This window comes from Myotis brandtii, unplaced genomic scaffold (genome assembly GCF_000412655.1).
Source record: "Myotis brandtii unplaced genomic scaffold, ASM41265v1 scaffold627, whole genome shotgun sequence".
Taxonomy (NCBI): Eukaryota; Metazoa; Chordata; class Mammalia; order Chiroptera; family Vespertilionidae; genus Myotis; species Myotis brandtii.
In genome coordinates this window covers 1,953,316-1,978,868 of record NW_005370397.1, presented here as the reverse complement: position 1 = coordinate 1,978,868, position 25,553 = coordinate 1,953,316, and the positions used below count along the sequence as shown (strand labels likewise).

The 25,553-nt window shown below is 39.5% G+C and overlaps 1 protein-coding gene across 13 annotated transcripts in view; it reads right to left on the bottom strand.

The window, feature by feature from the left end:
- The window catches only part of CDC42BPA (CDC42 binding protein kinase alpha (DMPK-like)), a 202,142-nt gene that overhangs the window by 139,934 nt on the left and 36,655 nt on the right, over positions 1–25,553 (bottom strand). For all 13 annotated transcript variants that reach the window (XM_014528257.1, XM_005880129.1, XM_014528258.1 and 10 more), the window contains exon 3: positions 6,033–6,116. In XM_014528257.1, coding sequence (XP_014383743.1) covers positions 6,033–6,116 — 84 coding nt within the window. The remainder of the gene's footprint in view (positions 1–6,032; positions 6,117–25,553) is intronic.

Here is a 25,553-nt window from a genome sequence, read left to right as displayed (position 1 = left end):
TTTTAAGTGTGTATCAATATGATAGGTGTGAAATAATATCTTATTGTTCTCTTCATTAATTTATTCCTACTTATAGGTGCAGATAAATAACTTTAGATATATGCTTATTGAACACCTGAACTTTCTCTGAACTGTTCACTCCCTTTGTCCATTTTCTCTAATGAATTGTCTTGGCATGGAAACATGTCTTTTTTTTTTTTTTTTTTACAGAGAGGAAGGGAGAGGGATAGAGAGTTAGAAACATCGATGAGAGAGAAACATCGATCAGCTGCCTCCTGCACACCCCCTACTGGGGATGTGCCCGCAACCCAGGTACATGCCCTTGACGGGAATCGAACCTGGGACCTTCCAGTCCGCAGGCCAACGCTCTATCCACTGAGCCAAACCGGTTACGGCTTGCCTTTTTCTTATTAATTTGTAAAAGTTTTGATTTTTTTCTGAGAATATTTCCATATTATAAAGGTAAAGTAGAGCCCTAACCGGTTTGGCTCAGTGGATAAAGGTAAAGTAGAAACTGAAAATCTCCATGAGTCCCCCTTACTTTCATTATCCACTTGTGTCCAGAGGGTACCATGTAAGTTCTGTTGAATATCTTCTCAGAAAATTTCTGTGTATACATAAGCTTATACACACATACCATACACAATTCATGTGGTATCCCATATCCCTTATCTTTTCTTTACAAATGAGATCACAGTACTCTGTAAGCTGTTTGGTTAAGTAACAATATATCTAAACACCTTTCCATTAGAGACCTAATTTTTCTTAATGGTTGTACCATACTCCATACACACTGAAAAATCATCATATAGTACTATACATATAGGTGCTTCATACTTATTTAGCACAAGGTAAATTCAACAGCGATGACATACAAAACAATTAACATTACCTATTTTACCCTAATTAGGTATCCTGATTTTTAATAAGTATTTACATAAATTTTATTTGATCAAATAGAATTTCCAAAGACATGTATAAAATAGTATCACCAGAGAAAATATTAAAAGCAATTAAAGATTAAACCCTTTAATTGGGTTATTAAAATCTACATTATGCTTTGGTTCATTTTAGGGAGAAAGTGGAATCACTTTGGCATGCTCACCAATACTTTCTGGTTTAGAATTTAACTGCTGTGAAGTTGTGTTTGCTGCTAACCTTTCAGAGGTGGTAAAGGCTATGAGGGCCTAGGAGACACCCTTCTCCCAGCTTTCCTTTATTATGACTGCTATCTGGAATTTTCCAGACATTCCAGCTAGAATCTAATAAACATCTGATAGATGACTCCAAACTAAATAAAGCTCCAAAGACTTTTTGTCAACAAAACAAATTAAACTTCAGTAGATTCTATTCTATTCTGTTTCATGAAAAAAAAATTTTTTTAATAAAATATAAAGAAACTATTTATATAGTTTAATATAAAGCTTTGATATAAAACTTTAAATATATACAAGAACAATAAAATAGCCATCTCCCCCCAATGTACCCATCAATCAACTTCAACAATTATGTTATTGCTCAATCTTGTTTCATCTTACTACCAACCTCCCTCCATGCACATATGTGCATGCCCATGTGTACAAATTTTTAAGCAAATCCCAGACATCAATTGGCTTTATCCATAAACATTCAGGATGAAACTACTATTAGTGCCTCAGACACTGAGTTTAGATGTGAAGTGCAGTCTCTTTTTTTGGTTCGATAAGTCACACTGTCCTCAGTTGTCACAACTGGGGCGAAGGGCGTTAATGCCACTGGCATCCAGTGAGAAGGGGCCAGGATGCTGCCACACATCCTATAATGCATAGGACAGTCCCACAAGGAATTATTTGGCACCAAACATCACAAGTGCCCTTGCTGAGAAACCCTGTCCTTGATCAATATTAACCAAACCACGATGCATACCATGAGGTTCATAAAGTTATTCCAAGGATTCAACATGGTTAAAGGCTGTAAAAATCTCTACTTCAATTGCCCTTTAAAAAAACACGCTGAATTTAAAAAAATATATTCCCCTTTAAAAACAGAACATTTAAGTCTCTAAGAATGCAATGACCAGTACGAGGGGTTACTGGAGATCACATGACTTCTTCAGATCCTATCACTCAGTTTCTATTCAACCAAACATTCTGCTGGGGACAGTGATGGGTTTGACGGATTTGCAGTTTGATATTTTTATTGTTTAAATTTTATCCTTAATGGGCTATTGGTTAAAGAGAAAGAGCAATAGGAATACCTATGATAAAACAGAAGTTAATATGGCCCAGATAAAAAGAATAATAATTCTGCAAAACTGTCACATGGTTCTCTTCCCTAGATCCATAGGTACACATTCATAAGGCAACATTCTTATACATTCCTATACAGTACATCCAATTACCTGAATACTTGGAAATCATGTGTTAAAACAAGAAAATCCACTCATGACTATATGTACTTTTGGCTTCTCGTTTAGACTTCTATCTCCTATAAAATATTAACAGAGAAATTCTTCCAAATAATAACTAAATTATTCCAATATTCAAGGGGAGAAAAGCCAAAACTTTTCATTTTTTTAAAAAAAAATAAACAAGTGGAATTTTAAATTGAAAAATGTAAGAATTCCAATATCAGGTCCTTTTTTAAATGTTTTTATTGAGTTTTTAGAGAGTGAGGAAGGGAGAGGTATAGAGTAGAAACATCAAGAGAAACACTGATCGGCTGCCTCCTACACACCCCCCCAATGGGGATCAAGCCGCAACCCGGGCCTGTGCCCTGACTACGAATCGAATTGATGACCTCCTGGTTCTTGGGTCGGTGCACATCCACTGAGCCACACCAGCCAGGCATCCAATGTCAGGTCTTATATACCAAGACATCAATTTACTTTTAAATCTCCAATGTATATTTGATAGCTGAACCAAACATGAGATGTCACTTTTTAACTTATTTGTCAGAAAAAACGTTTTAAGGAAGAGAAATCATTTGATAACATCTAAAACTGGCAAATGAGGGAGACAACAAACACGTTTTCAAAGACAATTTAGCAATAGCTACTAAAGATTAATGTGTACCTGTCCCCCAAACCCAAGAGGTTTCACTACTGAGGAGTTTGATCCAGGGAGTGGATAAATTCTAGGGTCAGCACAATGTGAGCATCCTATAGTGTAAAAATTATTTTTAAATCACTTCCACCCCGGTATACACCAACTGGAGCACCCCAGGATAGTCAACGGCACATCTCTGATTACATCATTCACAGTCCCTCTGACTTTCATTTCACATGCACATGCTCTGAGACGGCACGATGCACCCCTGACGTCATAGAGCAGTGGTTCTCAACCTGTGGGTCACGATCCCTTTGGGGGTCAAACGACCCTTTCACAGGGGTCGCCTAAGACCATCGGAAAACACATATATAATTACATATTGTTTTTGTGATTAATCACTATGCTTTAATTATGTTCCATTTGTAACAATCAAATTGGGAGTCACCACAACATGAGGAACTGTATTAAAGGGTCGCGGCATCAGGAAGGTTGAGAACCACTGTCATAGAGGAAGTGCTGTTCAACAGAACCCCCAGGTTCCTAGTTGGTCCACCTCCTCTCTGCCTTTCAGAGCCTGGTCATGTTTGTTTTATAATTAATGTGCAGAGTCTTCAGCTACTTGATGGAAAAGACAGGGAGAAGAATTTCCATTCCCTCTTGCCTCAAACACAGGATATATTAGTGCGTTCTAATTCAAGAAAATAATATTTAACTTTCAACTACCTCTTGTTTTATCTACAACTTTGCCACTTCTTCCCATCAGCAGTGAAAGCTAACAGTTATCCTGCCTTTTCACAGTTCTTCCCCAGCACATCCAACTTCATCAACATAAGCGCAGCCCTGGCCGGCGGGGCTCAGCTGGTTGGAGTGCGATCCTGTACATGGAAAGGTTTCAGGTTCGATCCCCGGTCGGGGTGTGTAGAAGGCAGCCGATAGACGTTTCTCTCTCTTTTTCTTTCTCTCTCTCTCTCCCTCTCCCCCCCCCTTCTCTTTTCTCTAAAAAATCATTAAGCATATTAAGCATATTCTCGGACAAGGATTAAAAAATAAAGTACAAACTATAACTCAATTTTTTAGAAGTTCTAACTCTGAAACACTAAATTGACTACAATGATGATTTCTGTGAAATGATTACAACATAATTATTTACTATTTCTTAATAATGAGACTTGTTGCTCACTTGCTGGCTATGCCGCCAGCTCCTGCAGGGTGTGCCTCACCTGCAGAAAGCCTACTAGGCCATGTCCTGCGGGTAGCCTGTAGTACCCAGGGACTGACGGAGGCAGGTGCATAAAGGTCAGTCATCTGGCTCAATGCAGGGCAACTCCGAAGGGCCATTTCTGCTCCAAGCTCTGCTGTATCAAAACCTCCTGTTGTATCAACAAAGCTACTAGTATGATGGGACAGCCTGCCTGCTCCCTGGTCAATCATGTTTCACCTAATTTCCCTTCTATAGGTGTTGGTTTCAAAAGAAGTCCCCAATAAATATACTACACATTAAACTCAATCTTAGTGTTACTAATGGAAAATCAAGTAATGACAATACGGCAATTCAGTCTTAGGGAAGCCCAAAAGAAAAGACTGAAGTTATTAAATATATTGGGCACTGGCACATCTGCCAGAGTGCCATGATCGTTCCCTGATACGTTTTAAACAAGATATGATTGCACAGTAATTACCAGTGGGAGGTAGAGAGGGGCTGGATGTGGGTGGGGTGAACTCAGAGTACTTACCTTTACCTGTTATTTGCTACTGTTTGTTCAGAAAGAATGTATTTGTATTTTGCTTGTGCAGTTTTTTGAAGTAGATGCACATACGTTTTAAACAAGATATGATTGCACAGTAATTACCTTTGGGAGGTAGAGAGGGGCTGGACCTGGGTGGGGTGAACTCAGAGTACGTTACCTTTATCTGTTATTTGCTACTATTTGTTCAGAAAGAATGTATTTGTATTTCACTTGTGCAGTTTTTTGAAGTAGATGCATAGGACAAAAAACTGAAAGCAGAAACTTGCCAAAAACTGAACTGATTGATTCTAGGTGATGAGATGCTAGTGATTAGTTTCTTCTTTGTGTTTGTCAGAGTTTTCAAATTTTCCAAAAGAAATCATGAAGTATTTACTTTCACTACCAATTCTAACATCAACGGAATGCTTTTTTGCTTTTTCCTATGTCTGTTCTTTTTCAGATTGCGCCACGTACTGCTAGATAAAGAAAGACTTCTAAGGGCTAATTTCTCATTATCCTCTTATAAAGTGTACTAACCTCCAGGGCTGTAACTTTGCATGCTCAGTGTAGGACCCTTCTACAAGTGAAATACCAGCAACTGCTTCCCCGAGACCTGAGTGCCCTGCCCCGTCCAGAACCGACCCCAAATTCATGTGTGATGCCAGTTCTGACCATCCATACCAACTATTGGACAGTTGAACATCACTCTCATCCATCTTCCCCTGAAATCCTGCACCAACATAAGAACACGGACAATTCTTGCAAGAGCAGATTTTACGACCATTTTTTAATAATATAAAAGAAAATGAATTCAACTGCATGACCAGCAATAAACAGAATTCTTAGAGGGCATGTTCAAGCTTCTGCTGACTATTGCTTGGAGCAGAATACAAATAAATGCAGAACGGCAGAAACAAGATATGACAAACTTTAAGCCAATCATTACTGAATTTCCTATAAAAGGAACTTTCCACATTATTTCTTCCTACACAGAAATTCTTTTACACATCTCCTTTGAACATAAATGTGTAAGCACCGCATCAAGGGTTCCCACTTGGTTTTTAGACAATATTAAATTAGCACGAATTATAACTTTTATCATACCTATCTCGCAACTGTGAATTATTGACTTTGTCTCTTATGGCCTTAAAATATGTCATCATAGATAAAATGTTACTAAGTGATATTTAAGGATCTACTGGCTCTCTATAATTTTATATCTCCTCTTAAATATTTCTAAGATTTTATTTAAATATTCCAATAATTAGAACCTTACCTCTGCTCTTTTCAGCATTTCCCATTTATTCAGTATTTTCATGGCAAATACCTTATCTGCATTTTTTAGTTTCACTACAGCAACCTAGAAAAAGGAAATACAACTTTTAAAATACAACAAATAATACTGTTTTAGTCATCCATTTTCCTTTTTCCTCTCTGTAAAAAAAAATAAATACCAAAATTATCAATGATTTCCATGCAGTTCAAATTCTAAGATCCTAAATCAAATAACACTGTCAGTTGAAAAGTTACATTAATGAAAAGTGCCAAACAAATAACTGTATCGTGAACACTGTATCAGTTGGTGATTTTACATTACATCCTCCTTTTCGAGTTTTCTGTCCTGGAATTTAAACTCAACTGTACTATCAGTAAGAAATTGACCAAAATGTACAAGATGAAATACTAGAGCTTATTAAATATTATATGCCAAATTCCAACACAATTCTCAAATGCCTACTGTCAAAACAAATCTATTTTGTGGGGATCAAGCAACATGAAATAAACTGCAAATGACATTAATTTTCACACCACATATTTTTATACTCTATTCCACAACCCTCAACTCCCTCCTCCCCTCCCTCACACACACACACACACTCACACACATACCCCAAAGATCAATTAAGCCTAACAGCTCTACAAACTGTAGACCCTACACATTCCTTTCCAACAAGCAATGGAACAGCTATTTCACTATTCTGTATTTTAGTTATGATAAAAAAAAACTGTCAAATTGGCGCTCTACCTCCCGGGAGCATGCCCATGCCTTCCCCTTTCCCTCCCGCTCCCCATCCCTGCCCAGGCACGTTAGCATTAGCTTCCTCACTCCCAAGCAACAAGGGCCCTTCCTTTACCTCTGTACCTTGTTTTCTAAGCCTGTTTCTTCTAGGAATTACTTTTTCTACCTCTGTAATCTACCCAATAAATGTTCTCTTACAAAAAACACACACAAAACGACAAAAACTGTCAAATACAAATAAATAAGCCCATATTTTCACCCTCAACAAACTGGTTACGTTTCTGTTGCTACTCCTCTGCTTCATCTGACTAGATTCCAGGGCCCTGCCAGGGGAGGTAAAGGGCTGAGAATGACCACAGAAGAGGCAAAGGCTGTTTCCAGTGACTGGGGGCTGAGGGAAGACACATGGGACCTAACATGCAGGAGGAGAAAACAAATGTTACACCGCCTATCTTCAAAGGGATATTTCCAAGGATAGACAATAGGTTTAAACTCAGGTGCCAAACTTGTAAAAATCTTAATAGCAAATGTACACATCAGGGGCATTTAATACATTTACATCTGTATCAGATGGCAATAAAAGTAATATGAGCATATAATAAAATCAGTGTATAATATATGATATACACTAGAACATTTCCTGGTAATTGTCATAAATGGTTATAATACTGTGATTATAGCTTTTCATCAATTAAAATGATGGGAAGAGGAAATATCGCAATTTCAAATAAAATAACTTCAGTATTTAGTCATATCTGGTCACAGCTACAGAAATAAGGGTTTTAGTTAAATTAGTCTCTTATGCCCTAGCCGGTTTGGCTCGGTGGATAGAGCGTCGGCCTGCAGACTGAAGGGTCCCAGGCTTGATTCCGGTCAAGGGCATGTACATTGGTTGCAGGCACATCCCCAGTAGGGGGTGTGCAGGAGGCAGCTGATTGATGTTTCTCTCTCATCGATGTTTCTAACTCTCTATCTCTCAGAATACCGACTTCTGCGCATGGACCACAAAGTTTCAATCGCACTGTACGTGCGCGCCCGCACGTGGTATTTTGTGGAAGAGCCACACTCAAGGGGCCAAAGAGCCGCATGTGGCTCGCAAGCCGCAGTTTGCCAACCACGGTCCTAGTGGGTTCATGCTTTTTTAAATGGGGCTGTACAAGACATAGAAGCAACCTAAATGTCCATCAATGGATGAATGGGTAAAGAAAATGTAGCATACATATATACAATGAAAGATTATTCAGCCATAAAAAGGGCAGGAAATCATGCTTTTGTGACAACGTGGATGAACCTAAAAATACTATGCTAACTGAAATAAGCCAGACACAGAAATACAAATACTATAAGATCTCACTTACATGTGGAATCTAAAAAAGTTGAACTCCTAGAAAGAGACAGAATAGTGGCTCCCAGGGGCTGGGTGCTGGGGCAATGAGGAAATGAATGTTGGCCTGTGGGGATCAGGCCGAAACCGGCCCAGGGCACGGACTTGTGCACGGGTGGCGTCCCTTGGCCTGGCCTGCGGGGATCAGGCCGAATCCATGCACCGGGCCTCCAACATCCCCCGAGGGGTCCCGGATTGCGAGAGGGCGCAGGCCAGGCCGAGAGACCCTACTGGTGCACAAATCCGCGCACCAGGCCTCTAGTTGTTATTATATACCTAAAAGTTGCTAAGGGAGAAAATCTTAAATGCTCTCACCTGGGTGCTGGGGCAATGAGGAAATGAATGTTGGCCTGCGGGGATCGGGCTGAAACCGGCCCAGGGCACGGACTTGTGCACTGGTGGGGTCCCTTGGCCTGGCTTGCGGGAATCGGGCCGAATCCATGCACCGGGCCTCCAACATCCCCCGAGGGGTCCCGGATTTCGAGAGGGCACAGGCCAGGCCGAGAGACCCTACCGGTGCACAAATCCACGCACCGGGCCTCTAGTTGTTATTATATACTTAGAAGTTGCTAAGGGAGAAAATCTTAAATGCTCTCATCACTGGGTGCTGGGGCAATGAGGAAATGAATGTTGGCCTGTGGGGATCAGGCCGAAACCGGCCCAGGGCACGGACTTGTGCACGGGTGGCGTCCCTTGGCCTGGCCTGCGGGGATCAGGCCGAATCCATGCACCGGGCCTCCAACATCCCCCGAGGGGTCCCGGATTGCGAGAGGGCGCAGGCCAGGCCGAGAGACCCTACCGGTGCACAAATCCACGCACCGGGCCTCTAGTTGTTATTATATACTTAGAAGTTGCTAAGGGAGAAAATCTTAAATGCTCTCATCACACACACACACAAAAGGTAATTATGTAGGGAATGGAAGTGTTAACTTTGTTACAGTTACCATTTCACAGTATATACTAGTATCAAATCATCATTTTGCACACCTTAATATTGCACAATGTTACATGTCAATTATTTCTCAATAAAAATGGGAAAAAATAAAGAAAGGGGGTTGGAATAAAGAGCAAGGAAAACTTGAGAAACAGGGTTTCCCCAAGGTCTCTGAGAGGCTGAAACACAAGTTTGGCTATTCTGGAGAGGCAATGTGGCTCAGCGGGGAGTGCAAATGGTCAGAAGGACGGAGCCCTGGGCTAGACCAGCCTATGTTTCAAAAGGGAAGAGACCCAGGTGCCTATCACTTACTGTGACTTAGGGAATCCTGACATTAGGTTGTGAGGAAAGTACACCCAGCACTACATGACTCACCAATTCCCGATGCCTATGAGTATGTACGTATCAGATGATAACTACTGCTAGGAGGAGTCGTCTTCACCAACACACGAATGTGTTTTAAGTGCCAGGTATCTTCTAAGAGTTTTACGTAAGTCCGCCATCCCTCACCTGCTATACTACAAGTCAAAAGGTTTCCACAATCCATTTGGCAGCATGCACTGCCACTGGGCTACTATAGTACTTGTTTTCTGACTTTATCTCACTTACTGAATGGATAAACATGCTTCAGAAACACTGATGCATTTCCTTACGAGGTGCTGCCCAAGCCTCATAGGAGTATTATATAAAAGAGAGCATATATTGCCCTGGCCGGCTTGGCTCAGTGTATAGAGCAACAGCCTGCAGACTGAAGGGTCCTGGGTTCGATTCCGGCCAGGGGCACATGCCTGGGTTGCAGGCTTGATCCCCAGTGGGGGGCGTGCAGGAGGTAGCCGATCAATGATTCTCTCTCATCATTGATGTCTCTCTCTCTCCTTCTCCCTTCCTCTCTGAAAACAATAAAGAAATATATTAAAACAACAACAAAAACAACAACAAACACAGAGCATATGAACTAAATTATCTTTTTAAAATCCAAAAAGTATTGGAACCAAAACCCCCTCTGGATTATGGAGGTGTGCACAGAAACACCCGGCACTTATGGACACCCAGACACTGAGCCAGCACTTATTGTGGCTGCCGGGCAGTGGTGATCGCACCGACTCTGCAGTCAGACCACTTGGGTTTGTATCCTGGCTCTGCTATGAGCTATATAACTCTGGGCAAATAACTTAACATTTCAGAACTTCAGTGTTCTCAACAATACAACAGAGTTAACAATAGTACTTACCTACATAGTTGTGATAAAGAGTGAATAATACAAGTATAAAGTGCTCACACAGGGCCTGGCATTTAGTAAGTGTTCAGTAAGTATTAGCTATTAGTATGTGTCAGGCCCTGCATTAAGACATTTTGCCCAATCTCTTAACTGTCGCTTGCTCTACCACTAACAGGTGGTAGACATTATACATCCCCATTACTTCAATTTCTCAACTATGAAATAAAAAACTTTGATCTCTGCAACTTCTAACTTTCCGTAATTTTATAGCCATGACACATACATAGAAATATAGCAAGAAATATTCTCAATTGAAAATATATACAAATAAAATTTAAGCTACAATATTTACCATAGTGTAGGTTTCAATAGTAAAATAATGGAAATAATTTAAATATCCTGAAAGATGAAATTGACTAAATATATCACAAAATTATAGAAAAGTATACACATTCTTGAAAATACTGTTAAAATACTATTTAATAGGGAAACGTTCAAATTTCTGCTTAAAATAAGTTTAATCAAGTTTGTACCCTAGATTTTTTTTATATACACCAATAAAGTTCTATGCTATATGTATGTATAGGTATTTCTAGGTGATAGGATTTCTATTCACATTTCTACATTTTCTGTATGGAACATGCAAAATTTGAAACATGGAGTGGAATGGTGTGGAATACCACACCTCATCTTGGCATGAAATCAGCACTAACTATAGAGGTGTTGTAGTGTGGCTAATAAGGGCCAAATGAGACCCATTCTATACATCTATGAGGTAATCAGGGATGCTAGGCTGGTGTAAGTTGAAAAGCATTCTCAATGCTATCTTGTACCAGTTTCATGAGTTGCCTATAAACTTTACTCCAAAGAGATGTGGTGTGATGAAATAAAAATGTCAGTTGAGGAAATATTCTTGAATTATCAAATTGATGACATGATCAGATAGGAATATGAAGCTGATAAAATAACAAAATAAAAATTGATCTTGCTTTTCTCCTTTAAACCTACAAGTCATTTTTATATTCATTTCAGTAGAAGACAAGTTAAAAAAAAAAAGGATTTCCCTAGAACTGTAACTCCAGGTTCTAGATTTTAAGAACCATTGCTAACTGAGATATGAGGGCAGTATGTAAAAATGTCCTTTCTTATTTATTTGACTAAAATGAAAAGCACATTTAGTATGGACTGCAAGATTATACATTTAACAAAAAACAAAGATATCTTTTTAAAACAAATATAAACATGTCTTTAAAGACTTCACATTAAGAGCACTATGATGTTAGAAAAATTGAAAAAAACAAACAGTAGATGACAAGTAAAGGAATGAGTTCTTAAACAAAACTTAAGTATCATCACATAGCTACAATATATAATTTAGGAATGCTTACACTATATTACATAGAATTTTAACATCCAAGAAACAGTTGCCATGCAGTTCTGCAATTCTAGTCTATGTTTAATACACTCAGAATTCACCATCCCTCCTCTGTCCCTCCAACTCCAAGCCACCATGACCTGTTGCCTGGGTTGTCCTGCCTGGCCTCTCTTCTGCCTAACGCCCACAACCTATGCTCAGTGTGGCAGCAATGATCCTGGTACATAGCTCAGATCACAACACTCCTCTGCTCCAAACTCCAGCGGCTGCCGATCTCTCTCCAAGTAAAAGTCAAAGTCCTTACTAGAACTTATCTTCTGGCCTCCAGCCTCTCAGATCTCACACCACTCTCCTTCCAGCTCACTCTGCTCCAGACATACTGGCCACCTGGCTCAATCCCTCAGGGCCTTCCCACGTATCACCATTCCCTAGGCCTCAAATAGTCTTCCCCCATTGAAGCCGCACGGCTTGCTCTCTCACTCCCTCACTCCCTTTCACACTTTCTATCTCATTTCTTTGCTTGCTTTTTCCCTTAGCTCCTTCCTATTATTTAACAAACCATATATTCTACTTATGTATTTTGCTTACTGTTAGCCTCACTCACTAGAATATAAGTTCTATGAGGACATAAATAATTGATTCTCATTTGCTCCCTAGTATATGCCCAGTACTTGAGAAGCAATAGGTACTCAATAAATAAATGAATGATGAATGATTTATAATTTATCTGGGTTTCAATCAATAGGCATTCAACAAATATTTGTTGAATAAATGATGGATGACTTGTAATCCATACAGACAGATATACACAGAAAGTTGTATGGCATCACTTTCAGCTTCAAGTATAGTACTAAAATGATACTGAAACTCAAAAAAGTTCTTTGATAAAAGAGATACAAGTGTGTTTTTTAAGATTTATTGGGTGTATAACATATTATTCCAGCTCATGTTGCTCTTGAAACAATACATACGGCTTTTAAAGTCTTGACTTTACATTTAGCCTGTATTGTCTTTCGTCTGTTTGTGACTGCTCACTGTTTACTGCTTCGTGTCTTTGTCTCCTTTCATCTCCCCTGTATAATTTTTACCATCATTTATTTAATGATAATAACCAACAGCTCCCATTTATAGAAATCTTACTCTGTGCCTGGCACTGGACTAAGCACGTTCACATGGCCTTATTTAATTCTAACACCACTCTGAAGTAGTTCCGCAGTCCTCACCAGCGGATTACAGACCCAGTGTTCTTTACTCTAAGTACAGAACAGTTCTCTGGGTCCTAAAGAGAGCTCCCATTCATCATGCCTACAATCTTGGTATCTAATGACATGTTAATGGTGATCACTGTTAATATGCATGCAAATCACTATTTATTTTTATAAACTGCTCTGTTAGTGATCAGTTTGTGTTCAAAATACTTAATGAAAAAATACTAAGTACCTTTAACAAGCAAACTAAAAGCACTACAAGGAATTTACTAAACAGCTAAAGGTAGCCTCTCTCTGAAGACACAATTTACATATACAATAGGTATAGTCAAACACTTCAGAATTTGTATGGCCTGGCCGGTGTGGCTCAGTGGTTGAGCATCTACCTAGGAACCAAGAGATCATGGTTCAATTCCCGGTGAGGGCATGTGCCTGGATTGCAGGCCCGATCCCCAGTAGGGGGCATGCAGGAACCAGCTGATTGATGATGTTTCTCTCTCATTGATGCTTTTATTTTTTTATCCCTCTCCCTTCCTCTCTCTCTCAAAAAAAAAAACATATTAAAAAACAACAACAAAAAGAATTGGTACAGCATGGGCATCGACCAATCAGAACAGACACTGGCTATAAAAATCCAGTACGCCCACACCAGTGTGCCCCACATATGCAGAGGCTATCAAAAGTGAATCATGCAGTATTAACATCAAACTTCTTTTACTCTCCCTTGATCCCAGGAGACCCAAGGTACAAGAGTTTTGAAGGAAGGATGAGTAGCTAAAAATAACTCTCCTTTCAGACCCTGGGACTAGGTGATGCAGACACAGAGGGCCTAGTTATAGTGATTAGAGGAAGCAAGCTAATGAAAAGCTTTTGACACCTGAAGCAGGGGTAGCAGGCCAAAGCAGCAAGCTTTCACAACAAGCTCTGAAGCCCAGAAGCCTTGGAGCTGCCGGAGCAAGGCTGGAGCAGGCAGAAGCGGTGAGCCACCAGGAAACTGTGGACAGGCAACACCCAGGGCGTAAGTTAAAGGGTTTCCTGAAAGCAAAAAGGAAAACCCAGCGTTAAGTTAAGCAGTAACTGACAACTGAGTTGTAGAGAGAAGGTTCTTAATGCGTAGAGTTGTTGATTTTCAATTATTTCTTGCTCCTTTGTTGTTTCCCGTGAATTATGCATGTCTTGTAGGAATTACATAAATTATGCTTTTATTTTCATAGTTTTAGTTTTTTAAGAAAAAGCATAATTGATGGAAACGCTGCTCTAATTAGATATCCGCACCGAGGTAAGCCCATCCACTGGTCTATGCAGCTATTTACAAACTCCTGGTATAGACAGAACAACTTGCAGGAAATAATGATCTCTTTAGGGTTGTCTCTACATTTCAAAGTCTATTAGTTGATAAATACTACAGGGTATGTAGGAACACCAGAGATATTTTAATCAGGAATGAAGAGCTCATAATACAACCAATAGTACTTTTCTATACAAAAATTCACTCTGTCTTAGTATAACAGAGTAAATTATCTGCAATCTGTTTTACATACTTTAATCAATATAAATAATCAAGCAAGAAAATACAAAAAAAAAGAAAGAAAAAAGACACCTTCTCACATTGAATCTCAAATATTATCAGTCACGCTTTACTCTGAGCTGAATCTAGAGGTTTAAATTGCAATGGCCTGTGACCAGGGAGGACTTATTCCTAGTCAAAAGATGGCCAGACTTCTGTTTCCTGCAGCCCACTCCTCAGCCCTGCACCCCAATTTTCAGTATTTCTTGGCATGAGGACTGTAGAGCAAATACCATTGTCCTGAACTATCTGCCTCACAATCCCAATGAGTAACTACAAGTAATTCTCCAGTGACTATTCTCTTTCTAGTCCCTTTCATGGGGGAAAAAAAAAAGTATTCTTAAGTATTTTGATTATTGCTTCCTTTTTTCCATAGTTCAATCTCAACCGAGCCCTAAAATCTACCTGCATCCCACCATTAATTCTCTGTCCTTTCCCAATCTTCTAAACACCTGTGTCACACTGCCACCACCACCTGGCCCACCCCTCTCCTGTCTACCCCTCACATGCAATGACCTGGTCACCTACTTCCTTAAAAACACACCCTTCACCTTCCCTCGTGCCATCTTTAAATGTTTCTACATTTCCACTTTCCTTACTTCTTTTCCTTTAGAACCCAAGGAAGAAATATCCCCACCACTTTTCAAGACTAAAAGAATCATTTGAGATCTGGACCCTAGACCCTCCCCTTCCTTTCCTTCTTGCCATTGTCCCATTAAGATTTGTTTCTCGACTTCAAACTCTTCTAGCTCCTGAGTATCAACTGACAAGCTTTTCCAAGACCATTTCCCAACCAAAAATAAAACAAAAACTTTATTGCTACCCTACCTTCCCCTAAAGAAACTGATATCACATCCCTTTTCTGTAAGGCATCATTTCTCCAAAAAGCACATTTTGAAGTACTGCATGCTTGCTTTTTCCACTCGGTCAACGTTTATTTGCTTCCAATCTCTTTCAATCACCTACTCAATCTAGTTTCATTTCACTCTACTGGACTGAAATTATTCTCTCAAAGATCAATAATGACCTTCCAATTTCCAAATAAAACATACTGTTCTCAATTCTCACCTGCTTCAACCTCTCTTCATTATTGGACATTGCTGACAATCAATATATTCCCCTTTTCTTTTTTCTGTTCCCCAAGGACCCGCTACGCCACCTTTTGAATATCCTCTCCTTCCTGACTTGTATTAACTATTCCAAATGCCCCAATTTATACGCCCTTTATAATAAAAGCCTAATATGCTAAGTGTCCGGTTGTCTGGTCAGCCGTTCAACCAATCAAAGTATAATATGCTAATGATATGCTAAGGCCGCTCAACCGCTCACTATGATGTGCATTGACCACCAGGGGGCAGACAGCTCACCAGTTGCTATGACATGCACTGTTCAACAGGGGGGCAGACGCTCTGACCAGTAGGTTAGCTTGTTGCTGGGGTCCGGCTGATCGGGACTGAGCGAGACAAGCCAGACACGCTCTGGAGCCCTCCCACAGTCCCTCCCTGGCTGGCCAACCTCCCGCGTCCCTCCTTGACCCCAATCATGCACAGGTGGGGTCCCTCGGCCTGACCTGTGCTCTCCTGCAATCCAGGACTTCTCGGGAGATGTCGGAGAGCCGGTTTCAGCCCGATTCTGCAGGCCATGCCGAGGGACCCCACTGGTGCATGAATTCGTGCACTGGGTCTCGTGAAAGGTTAAAGTCGGTGGTACATGGGCAGGCTAAATAGCCATCGCAGACAGTGAATAAATAAAATTTGAATTTATTTAGGAAAAAGGGGCCAGGGGATGGGAATATCCAAAGGGAAGTGCTACACAGCACTGAGCCAAAGGGTATTGGGCCCATGATTGCAGCACAAATGCACTTAGGACAGTGAAACAAGGACAGGCATAGAAGAAGCAACAGGAGAGCCTAGGCTGGCCTCTTGGCTCACTGAGAAGTCAGAGAGAAGGGGGACCTGGAGGCAGGCTCAGGGGGTGAGCCCAGGATGAGCTGCTTCTGCCCATGGCTCCCTGGTTGCAAGTCTCAGGGGGTCCCTTAGAGGTTGGGAGATACAGACCTGTGGGGGCAGGAGAGCGGAAGGGAATGGCAGGGGCGTGCTCCTTGGAGGGAGAGCACGCTGGGTCCTTTGTCCTGAGCATATTTCTCTCTCTCTCTTACAGGTGGAAACCTTAGGGGAGTCCTCAGGGGAGTGACTCAATAGAATATTCATCAGCTTTCCAGGTGCGCTCTTTTAGGGTGGGGGTCTCCACTGATGGGTCAGTGCCAGAGCAGGGGTCATGAGTCAATGTCCTGAGGCAACCATAGTGTCATCTGTCTGGTTTTGCTGCTTTTCTGAGCCTAGAGCTGAAATACAACTGAGGCCTAGATGTTATCTTTAGGGAGGAAAAGGTCAGGGGGTCTAAACCTCCTGACCAGTGATATGAAAGATCAGGAGTCCAAACCACATGACTAGTGATGTGCTAGGGGAGCAGAGGTTACCCTGGGGGCAAGGTTCTTGTTTTCCCCATTTTGCCACTTGCTAGGCATCTGGGGCTTTCTGCCCTGATGAGTTTCTATGCCTGGCCCATCGTCCTTGCTCTGCTCATGTCTGTCTAACACTGATGACCCCTAAATCTATCTCCTAATTTCTAGACCCATATATTGAAATGCCTACTTGTCATCTCAAATTTAACAAGTCAAAAATCTGTACACGAAACTCATCTACTACGTTGCATACCTCAATCACCTATGACTACACCTTTAACTCATCACTGACATCCCAAATGACTTCTTTCCAAACTGTCCCTCCCACCCCCCTTCTTTCTCACTACCACTGACCTAGTTCAAGCCGTCACTATTTCATCTGCAAAAATGATAATAAGGCCCTAGCTGGTTTGGCTCACTGGATAGAGCATCAGCCTGCGGACTGAAGGGTCCCAGGTTCGATTCCAGTCAAGGGCATGTACCTTGGTTGCAGGCACATCCCCAGTAGGGGGTGTGCAGGAGGCAGCTGATTGATGCTTCTCTCTCATCGATGTTTCTAACTCTGTATCCCTCTCCCTTCTTCTCTGTAAAAAATCAATAAAATTATAAAAAAAAATGATAATGAGGTCATTTTTTGCCACCTTACTATAAGGCAGATGCTATGCTAACTACTGAGAATAAAAGATAAATATAAGAGCCCTTGCACATCAAAAATCTCTCAGTCCAGGATGGGAAACATACCTAACATAATCACAGTACATCATGAAAAGAAGAGGTAAACACAAAGTCCTATAAAAAGCAGAGGAGAGATCCCTGACCCAAAAGGCAGAGTGGGGATGGGAGATGTACAATATGTGAATGTGTTAAAGTTCCTTGGAAGCGGTGCCTGACACCCGAATGAACCCCAGAAAAGAGGGACCACGGGGGTCTGGTTGGAGAGTGGGGATACTTGGGGAAGCGGGGCAGCCTGAGCCAGGCACAGAAGCAAGAAGCGCCCGTGGGAGGGCGGGGTGACGATGTCCAGGGACAGTGAGTAGTCTTCCTCCCTAAGACAGCTCTTCCTCCCAGCGCGGACGAGCAAGGAATGAGGCGGGAGATCCACAGTGGAGGAGCTCGCCCGCTGTTAATCACCCAGAATTAAACTGAAGGTGACAGAGCCATTCTTCACAGTGGGCTTGAGCTAGAGCAGGTCTCTGGAGAACGATTCTGAGGCAGGGAGTGAAGCAAGAGGCTGCAGTAGGAGCTGAGGTTTAAGAGACTGAGGATCTAATGAGGGGAGAGAGGATGACATTCAAGGGAGACTTAGGATGTTTAGGACATAAAAGTTGATTGATTCGATGTGGAGGCCTGAAAGTGAGAAATCCAGGTCTCCCTGCCTCTGGTCTCTTCTCTGTCTATCCCCCCAGCACCACCTCTCTAAAAGAATTCGGACTGTATCACTATTCTGCTTATTCACATGTGAGAGGACTCCCAATCCTGAGTTCCTTAGCACTGCATACCAAGTCATTCAACTGCTTTGCCCAAATGACCTTCCAATTCTCATCTTTCACCAACAGCAACACCCTATATTCCAGTCACAAGATCACTAGCTGCTCACTGAATAAAAAGAAATGTGTTTAAAAAACAAAAACTAAAAACAACAACCTTTTGGTTGTTGTAGAATATAACTATTATATAAAATGTATAGCATTAAAGTATAAAAATAGAGAACCACAGTTATTTCATAGAGAAAAGAAAACTAATCGAAAAACTATTACTCTGTCTATATTCTTTCAACCACCAAGGTCTTCTAGAAGAAATGATTTAGAAAATCATCTGAAATGCAGTGAAAGCATTATGTATAAAAATGCTTTGTACAGCATTATTTATATATCATTTCTAATACAGAAAAGATAGAACCACCTAAATATTCCATTCCTTTATTCTAACATATGTATTCAGCACCTACTATGTAGTAGATTCTACTGCAGGTGCTGGGAAATTTCAGTGGACAGACAGAGGGAAATCCTTACATTCAAAGTATACGTTCTACCTTAATATTATTAAGTAAATTACAGAAACATCTACATATGAGCTTTTATGAAGCCATTAAAAATCAGGTTTATAAAGAAATATTTTAACACATGGGAAAAAGACAACATATTTAATTTTTTTTAAAAAAGCCAGTTAGATATTAAGGTTTATTAAATTATCCCAATTTTATTACCTATGAATAGAAATATAATTGGAGAGAAATCCCTCAAAATTATTCTGAGGTACTGGAGGTTAGAACTTCAACATGAAGTTTTTTGAGAAGGTTGGAAGGGAGACACAATTGAACCTTAACTGTAACGTATCCAGCCATCCTGCATGTGTGTGTGTGTTTAATGTGGCAAGTTTGAGTAAGCCTGGGTTGGGGGTGAAAATTCCTTCTGTTTTTTTAATTCAGATAAGACTGAAGAGTTTAGACAATCAATGGCTAGTGTGCTTTAGGACCTGAAAGACTAGACTAGGCCAAACCAGTGTACACTATTTGAGTTTATCTTTTCTGGGTTAAACAGAGCTCTCTTACACAGGAAATAATTCCAAACCCTGGCTACATCTCGGCCTCCGAGAGAACTGATCCTCACTGCCCACAAGGCAGTGAGCTCTTTAAATCTCCTAATAAGGACTTGCACATAGACTAGTTCTACACAGTGCCTGCTGCTCCAAATCCTGCTACACCAACCCCAAGCCCTCCCCCACCAGAACATCTCCACAGAGCAAAACGGAGTGAGACCCTGAAGGGTTTGACCAGGTTTCCAAAGGAATGAAAATAGTAATTTCTAAGAGGATTTAAATTCTCACATATATTTGGCACCTCTTTCCAAGTCGTCGTTTTCCAGATTCGGAAAGGAGGAGAGATAATAATCCTTTAAAAAAAGAAGGCCACATTGCCCCAAGACCCTCAATCTGCTGAATCTCCCAGCGCTGCACACCGCCTGCTCCTCTCCGTAGCATGATTTTCTTTTTAATGGACGCTTTATGCAATGAGCCTGGACCGAAAATGTGCATAAACAATTCTAACACTGGCTGGAATTGCTGTGCTAGCTGCAGAGTATAAATCCTAATAGAACAGTTTAAAACAAAGCTAGGTGGTCCCTACTAGATAAAGATCTAAGTGACCTCCAATCTCTTGGTAAAACTAGTTTGGCACCTGAAACTAGTTAGAAACCTATATGATCCTATTAATCAATGTCACCCCAAGAAACGTAATTTAAAACAAACCAACACTACTTTGGGAGAAACCAGTTTTTACTATTTTAAAAAATCACCACTTTACTCAATACCAATCATTTTAATGGGATCCACAAAAGGACGTTTCCAATTTGCTATCCAGTTGTCTCAAGACCATTTATTAAAAAATTTCTTTTGCACTAATTAGCGATGCTGCCTTTAGCAAATATTAAATTCCTATGTGTGCTTGACACCATTTCTGAACTTCTTATTCATGTGCTATCTGTTGAAGCTTTATGACATGTTTTAAAGTATAGTGAGATAAAAAATAAAAGTAAAATATAGTGAGTCTGTTATTGTTCCAGTTTTTAAGAGTTTTTCTGATGATTCTTAATTATTTTCACAAATAAACTTTAAAATCAGTTTGTCTAATAATTAATATATATACTAGACGAAATTATAGGAGGGATAGACATACAGTTACATTTGAAGACTTTAATACTCCCTCTCTCAAAAGACTACAAGCAACCAATATGGAATAAAAATTATTTTCAAAATTATATGAACATGGAGTGTTCATGTAATAGGCCATATTATGAGCATAAGACAAACTTTAATAAACCCTAAAAGTACTGAAAAATTAAGAGTATGATGTCTGATAAGCTAGAATTTTTATCAATTCAAGCTTATCAACTAAAGACACATCTGATAAAGGACTGTTATCCAAAATAAACCAAGAACTCTTAAACCTGAACAATCAGAAAACAAACCCCTTTAAAAAAAATGAACCAAAGACCTTAACAGCCATCTCATCATAGAAGATATATACAGATGGTAAATAAACTGAAAAGATGCTCAATATCACCTATCATTAGAAAATGATAGTTAAAACATCCATGAAATACCACTACACACCTGTTAGAATGGCCACAATTTAAAACACTGACAACTGCTAATTCTGATGAGGATACGAAGCAACAGCACTCTCATTCATTGCTGGTGGGCACGCAAAATGGTACAGCCACTTTGGAAGACATGTTGGCAATCTTACAAAACTTAACACTCTTATCATATGATCCAGCAATCCTGACTCCTTGGTATTTACCCAACTGAACTGAAAATTCATGTCCAACCTGTACATGGATGTTTATAAGCAGCTTTATTCATAATTGCCAAAACTTGGAGGCAATCAAGGTATTTTTCAGTAGGTGAATGGATAAATAAATGGTGGCACATTTGGACAAGGGAATATTATTTAATGCCAAAAAGCAATGACCTACCAAGCCATGAGGAGACATGAAGGAAATTTAAATGCATGAAAGAAGCCAACCTGAGAAGGCCGCATACTATATGAGTTCAACTGTATGACATAATGGAAAAGGCAAAACTGTGGAGAGGGTGTGGGGAGGGACGAATGAATAGGCAGAGCACAGAGGATTTTTACAGAAGTGAAACTATTATGTATGATCTATATATATAAAAGCCTAAGTGACTGTCCAACCATTCAACCATCTGACCAGTAGTTACAACACGCACTAGCCACCGGGGGCAGACTCTCAATGTAGGAGCTGCCGAGGGACAGCAACTTTGCAGAGTGCCCTCTCACACTCCAGGACCCCTCCGGGGATGTTGGACTGCCGGTTTCGGCCCGACACCCTGCAGGCCAGGCCGAGGGACCTCGGGAGGTTCGCTCCAGGGTGTGTCTGGCCCGTCTTGCCCAGTCCCGCCCCACAGGCCACCTTCTAATTAATTTCCTTTCAATGTGCATGAATCCCTGCACCAGGCCTCTAGTACTATATAATGGTATGTGTGTCATTATACATTTGTTCTAACCAATACAATGTACAACACAAAGAGTGAATTCTACTGTAAACTACAGATTTGGGGTGACGGTGATGTGTCAATGTAGATTCACCTACTGCAACAAATGTACCACTCTGGGGGGCATGTTGAGAGTCGGAGAGGCTTCCATGTGCAGGGGCAGGGACTATAAGGGAACTCTGTACTTTCTAATCAATTTTGCTATGAACCTACAACTGCTTTAAAAAATAGTCTACTGAAAAAAGTCAATCAAGGTAACCCACCATATTAACAGAATAAAAGAGCAAATGTATATGATGTCAAGAGATGCAAAAAAAGCAGATGACAGAAATTCAGCACCCATTAATACGTTTATTAACTCTCAGCAAACTGGTTTTAGAAGACAATTTCTTCATCAAATAAAGGACACTGATGAAAACGCCTACAATTACCAGAATAATAGTGAAACCCTGAATCCTTTTTTCCTAAGTTCAAGAATAAAGTAAGGATGTCTACCCTCATGACACCCATTCAACATTGTACTAGAGGTCGAAACTAGTACAATAAGTTAAGATAAAAAAATAAAAGGTATAAAATTTGGAAGTGAAAAGGAAACTAAACTTCCCCTAGTCTCAATGATTGCTTACTTAGCAAAACAAAAAAGTAGCAACCAAAACAACACAAAACTATTTTAAAATAGTAAATTCAGAAAATAAAGTCAGATACAAAAATCAGTGTTGTATTTACATATTAACAACATACTATTTGAATATAAAATTGTTTTAAATATCACTTACCATAGCATAAAGCATAATATACTTAGAAATAAATTTAACAAAATGTGAACAAGACCTGTACACTAAAATAACAAAACATTAAGAAAATTTAAAAGACCTTAAAAAACAAAGAAATACCTTGTTCATGGACTAACAAGTAGGTTCAACATTAAAATGTCAGACCGTCCAAAACTGATCTATAAATTGAATGCAAACTCAATTTCAATACCAATAAACTGACAGAAACTGACACCCTGATTCTAAAATGTATACAATAATGCAAAAGTCCTAGAATACCTAAAACAATCTGAAAAAGGACAAAGTAGGAGAACTTACACTCACACTTCATCACATACTCTCAACTTTATAGTATAAAGCTACAGGACTCAAGATATTGTGGTACTGGCATTAGGATAGACAAAGAGATCAATGAAACAGAACAGAAAGAGTAGTAATAGATAAAAATGTAGCCAACTGATTTTTTTTTACAAAGATGCTGAAGTAAATCAATAGAGGAAATAGTCTTTTCAACAAATGTTGCTGAAACATCTAGATAGCCAACATCATACATGAATTAATTTGAAGTAAATAACCAACCTAAACATAAGAGCTAAAACTACAGAGCTTTAAAAAAAAAAAAATTAGTTCACCAGGCCAGTGTGGCTCAGTAGTTGAGTGTCGACCTATATACGGGGAGGTCACAGTTGGATTCCCAGTCAGGGCTTGATCCCTGCTGGGGCACGGATGCAGGAGGCAGCTGATCAATGATTCATCATTGATGTTTCTCTATCTCCCTCTCCTTCCCCCTTCCTCTCTGAAGTCAATAAAATATGTATTTTAAAAAAATAGGTCAATATGTCTGTGACCTGAATATAAACAAGAATTTCTTAGGGGGAACCCCTCCCCCGACCCAAAAAAATACCGCCAGAAAATAATAAACCTAAGAGAAAAAATTGTACCATCAAAATTTAAAATACTCCTACAACAAAATAATAAAAAAGCAAATACCCCAATTTTTTTAAATGAGCAAAATACTTGAATATATACTTCACAAAGGAAGCTATAAGAATGGTGAGTAATTATGTTGATATATAATATAAATTCAAATAATAATGCAACTTAAGACTATGAAACTCTATTACATACCCATTAGAATGGCTAAAATTACAAAAATGAACAACAGAAAATATTGTTGCAAGTGGTAGAAATGTAAAATGGTACAACCCCATTGGAGGTTTGCCAGTTTCTTTTAAATTTAAATATGAACAACCATTTAACCCAACAGTTCCAGTCCTAGGTATTTATCCAAGGAAAATGAAAATCTATTTCCATAAAATGCACATAAGAATATTCATAGTAGCCCTGGCAGGTTTGCCTCAGTGGATAGAGCGTCGGCCTGCGGACTGAAGGGTCACAGGTTCAATTCCGGTCAAGGGCACATGCCCAGGTTTCGAGTTCAATCCCCAGTGGGGGGGCGTGCAGGAGGCAGCCGATCCATGATTCTCTCTCATCATTGATGTTTCTATCTCTCTCTCCCTCTCCCTTCCTCTATGAGATCAATAAAAATATATTTTAAAAAAGAATATTCATATCAGCTTTATTCCTAATAGCCAAAAAGAACAAAAACAGAAAAACCCAAATATTCATCAACAGAATGGATAAATTATGGTATATTAATAAAACAGTATACTGCTCAGCAATAAAAAGCAAGTATAAATACATTTGATCACAGGATGGATCGCACAAACATTATTCTGAGTGAAAGAAGCTGGACACAAAAGAGTACATGGATTAATTTCCATTTACATGAAATTTTCAAACAGCCAAAACCAACCCGCAGTTAAAATTTAGAACAGTGGTTGCCACTTGATGGAAATGATGGGAACTGACTGGGAAGGGAGCTTCCTAGGATGATGTAAATGGTCTATATCTTGATAAAGGTGAATCCATTTCTCAAAACTCACGGAATTGTACATATACAATTAGTACAATCAAAGATTAACAACCAACTACAAATAAATTGCACCCCTACTGTAGATGGCTTCACTAGTGAATTCTTCCAGGCATTTAAAGAAAAAAAATAATACCAATCTTACACAAATTCTTAAAGAAAACTGGGAAAGCAGAAACACTTCCCAAATTGTCTTGTAAACTAAATATATTATTCAAAAAATAAGGAATTATGAGATAGATAGATTAAAGGCTAATCTTGCCCACGCCCATAAACAAAACAATCCTAATGAAATAACAAGTCAAACCCAACTACATATTTAAAGGATGTACACAAACAATTCCACTTGTGTAATAATGCAATACTGGTATATTTAAAAATTAATGTAATTCCCACATTCACCAAATATAGACGTTAAATCGTTTCATCAAAATAGAAAAAAATAGATATAGAAAAAGCTTTTGATAAAGTTACCTCCTATGCATGATAAAAGCTCAACAGAATAGGAATAGAAGAAAAACTTTCTTAACCTACAAAAGAGTAACACTAAATCCTACCTAATAGTAAACATACCATAAAAATTATAGAAAGCTGAAACTAAAAGGATGGAATATGATATTTAGTGCAAATACTAATAAAAAAAGAGTAGCACTCTACTAATATCAGATTAAGAAAATTTTCACTCCAAAAGCATTAGCTAGAGATAACAGGGATCATTCCATTATTATAAAAGAGTTAATCACCTGGAAGATATAATAACTCTGGAGTAGCACTCTACTAATATCAGATTAAGAAAATTTTCACTCCAAAAGCATTAGCTAGAGATAACAGGGATCATTCCATTATTATAAAAGAGTTAATCACCTGGAAGATATAATAACTCTGTATTTATTATCAGTAAAAA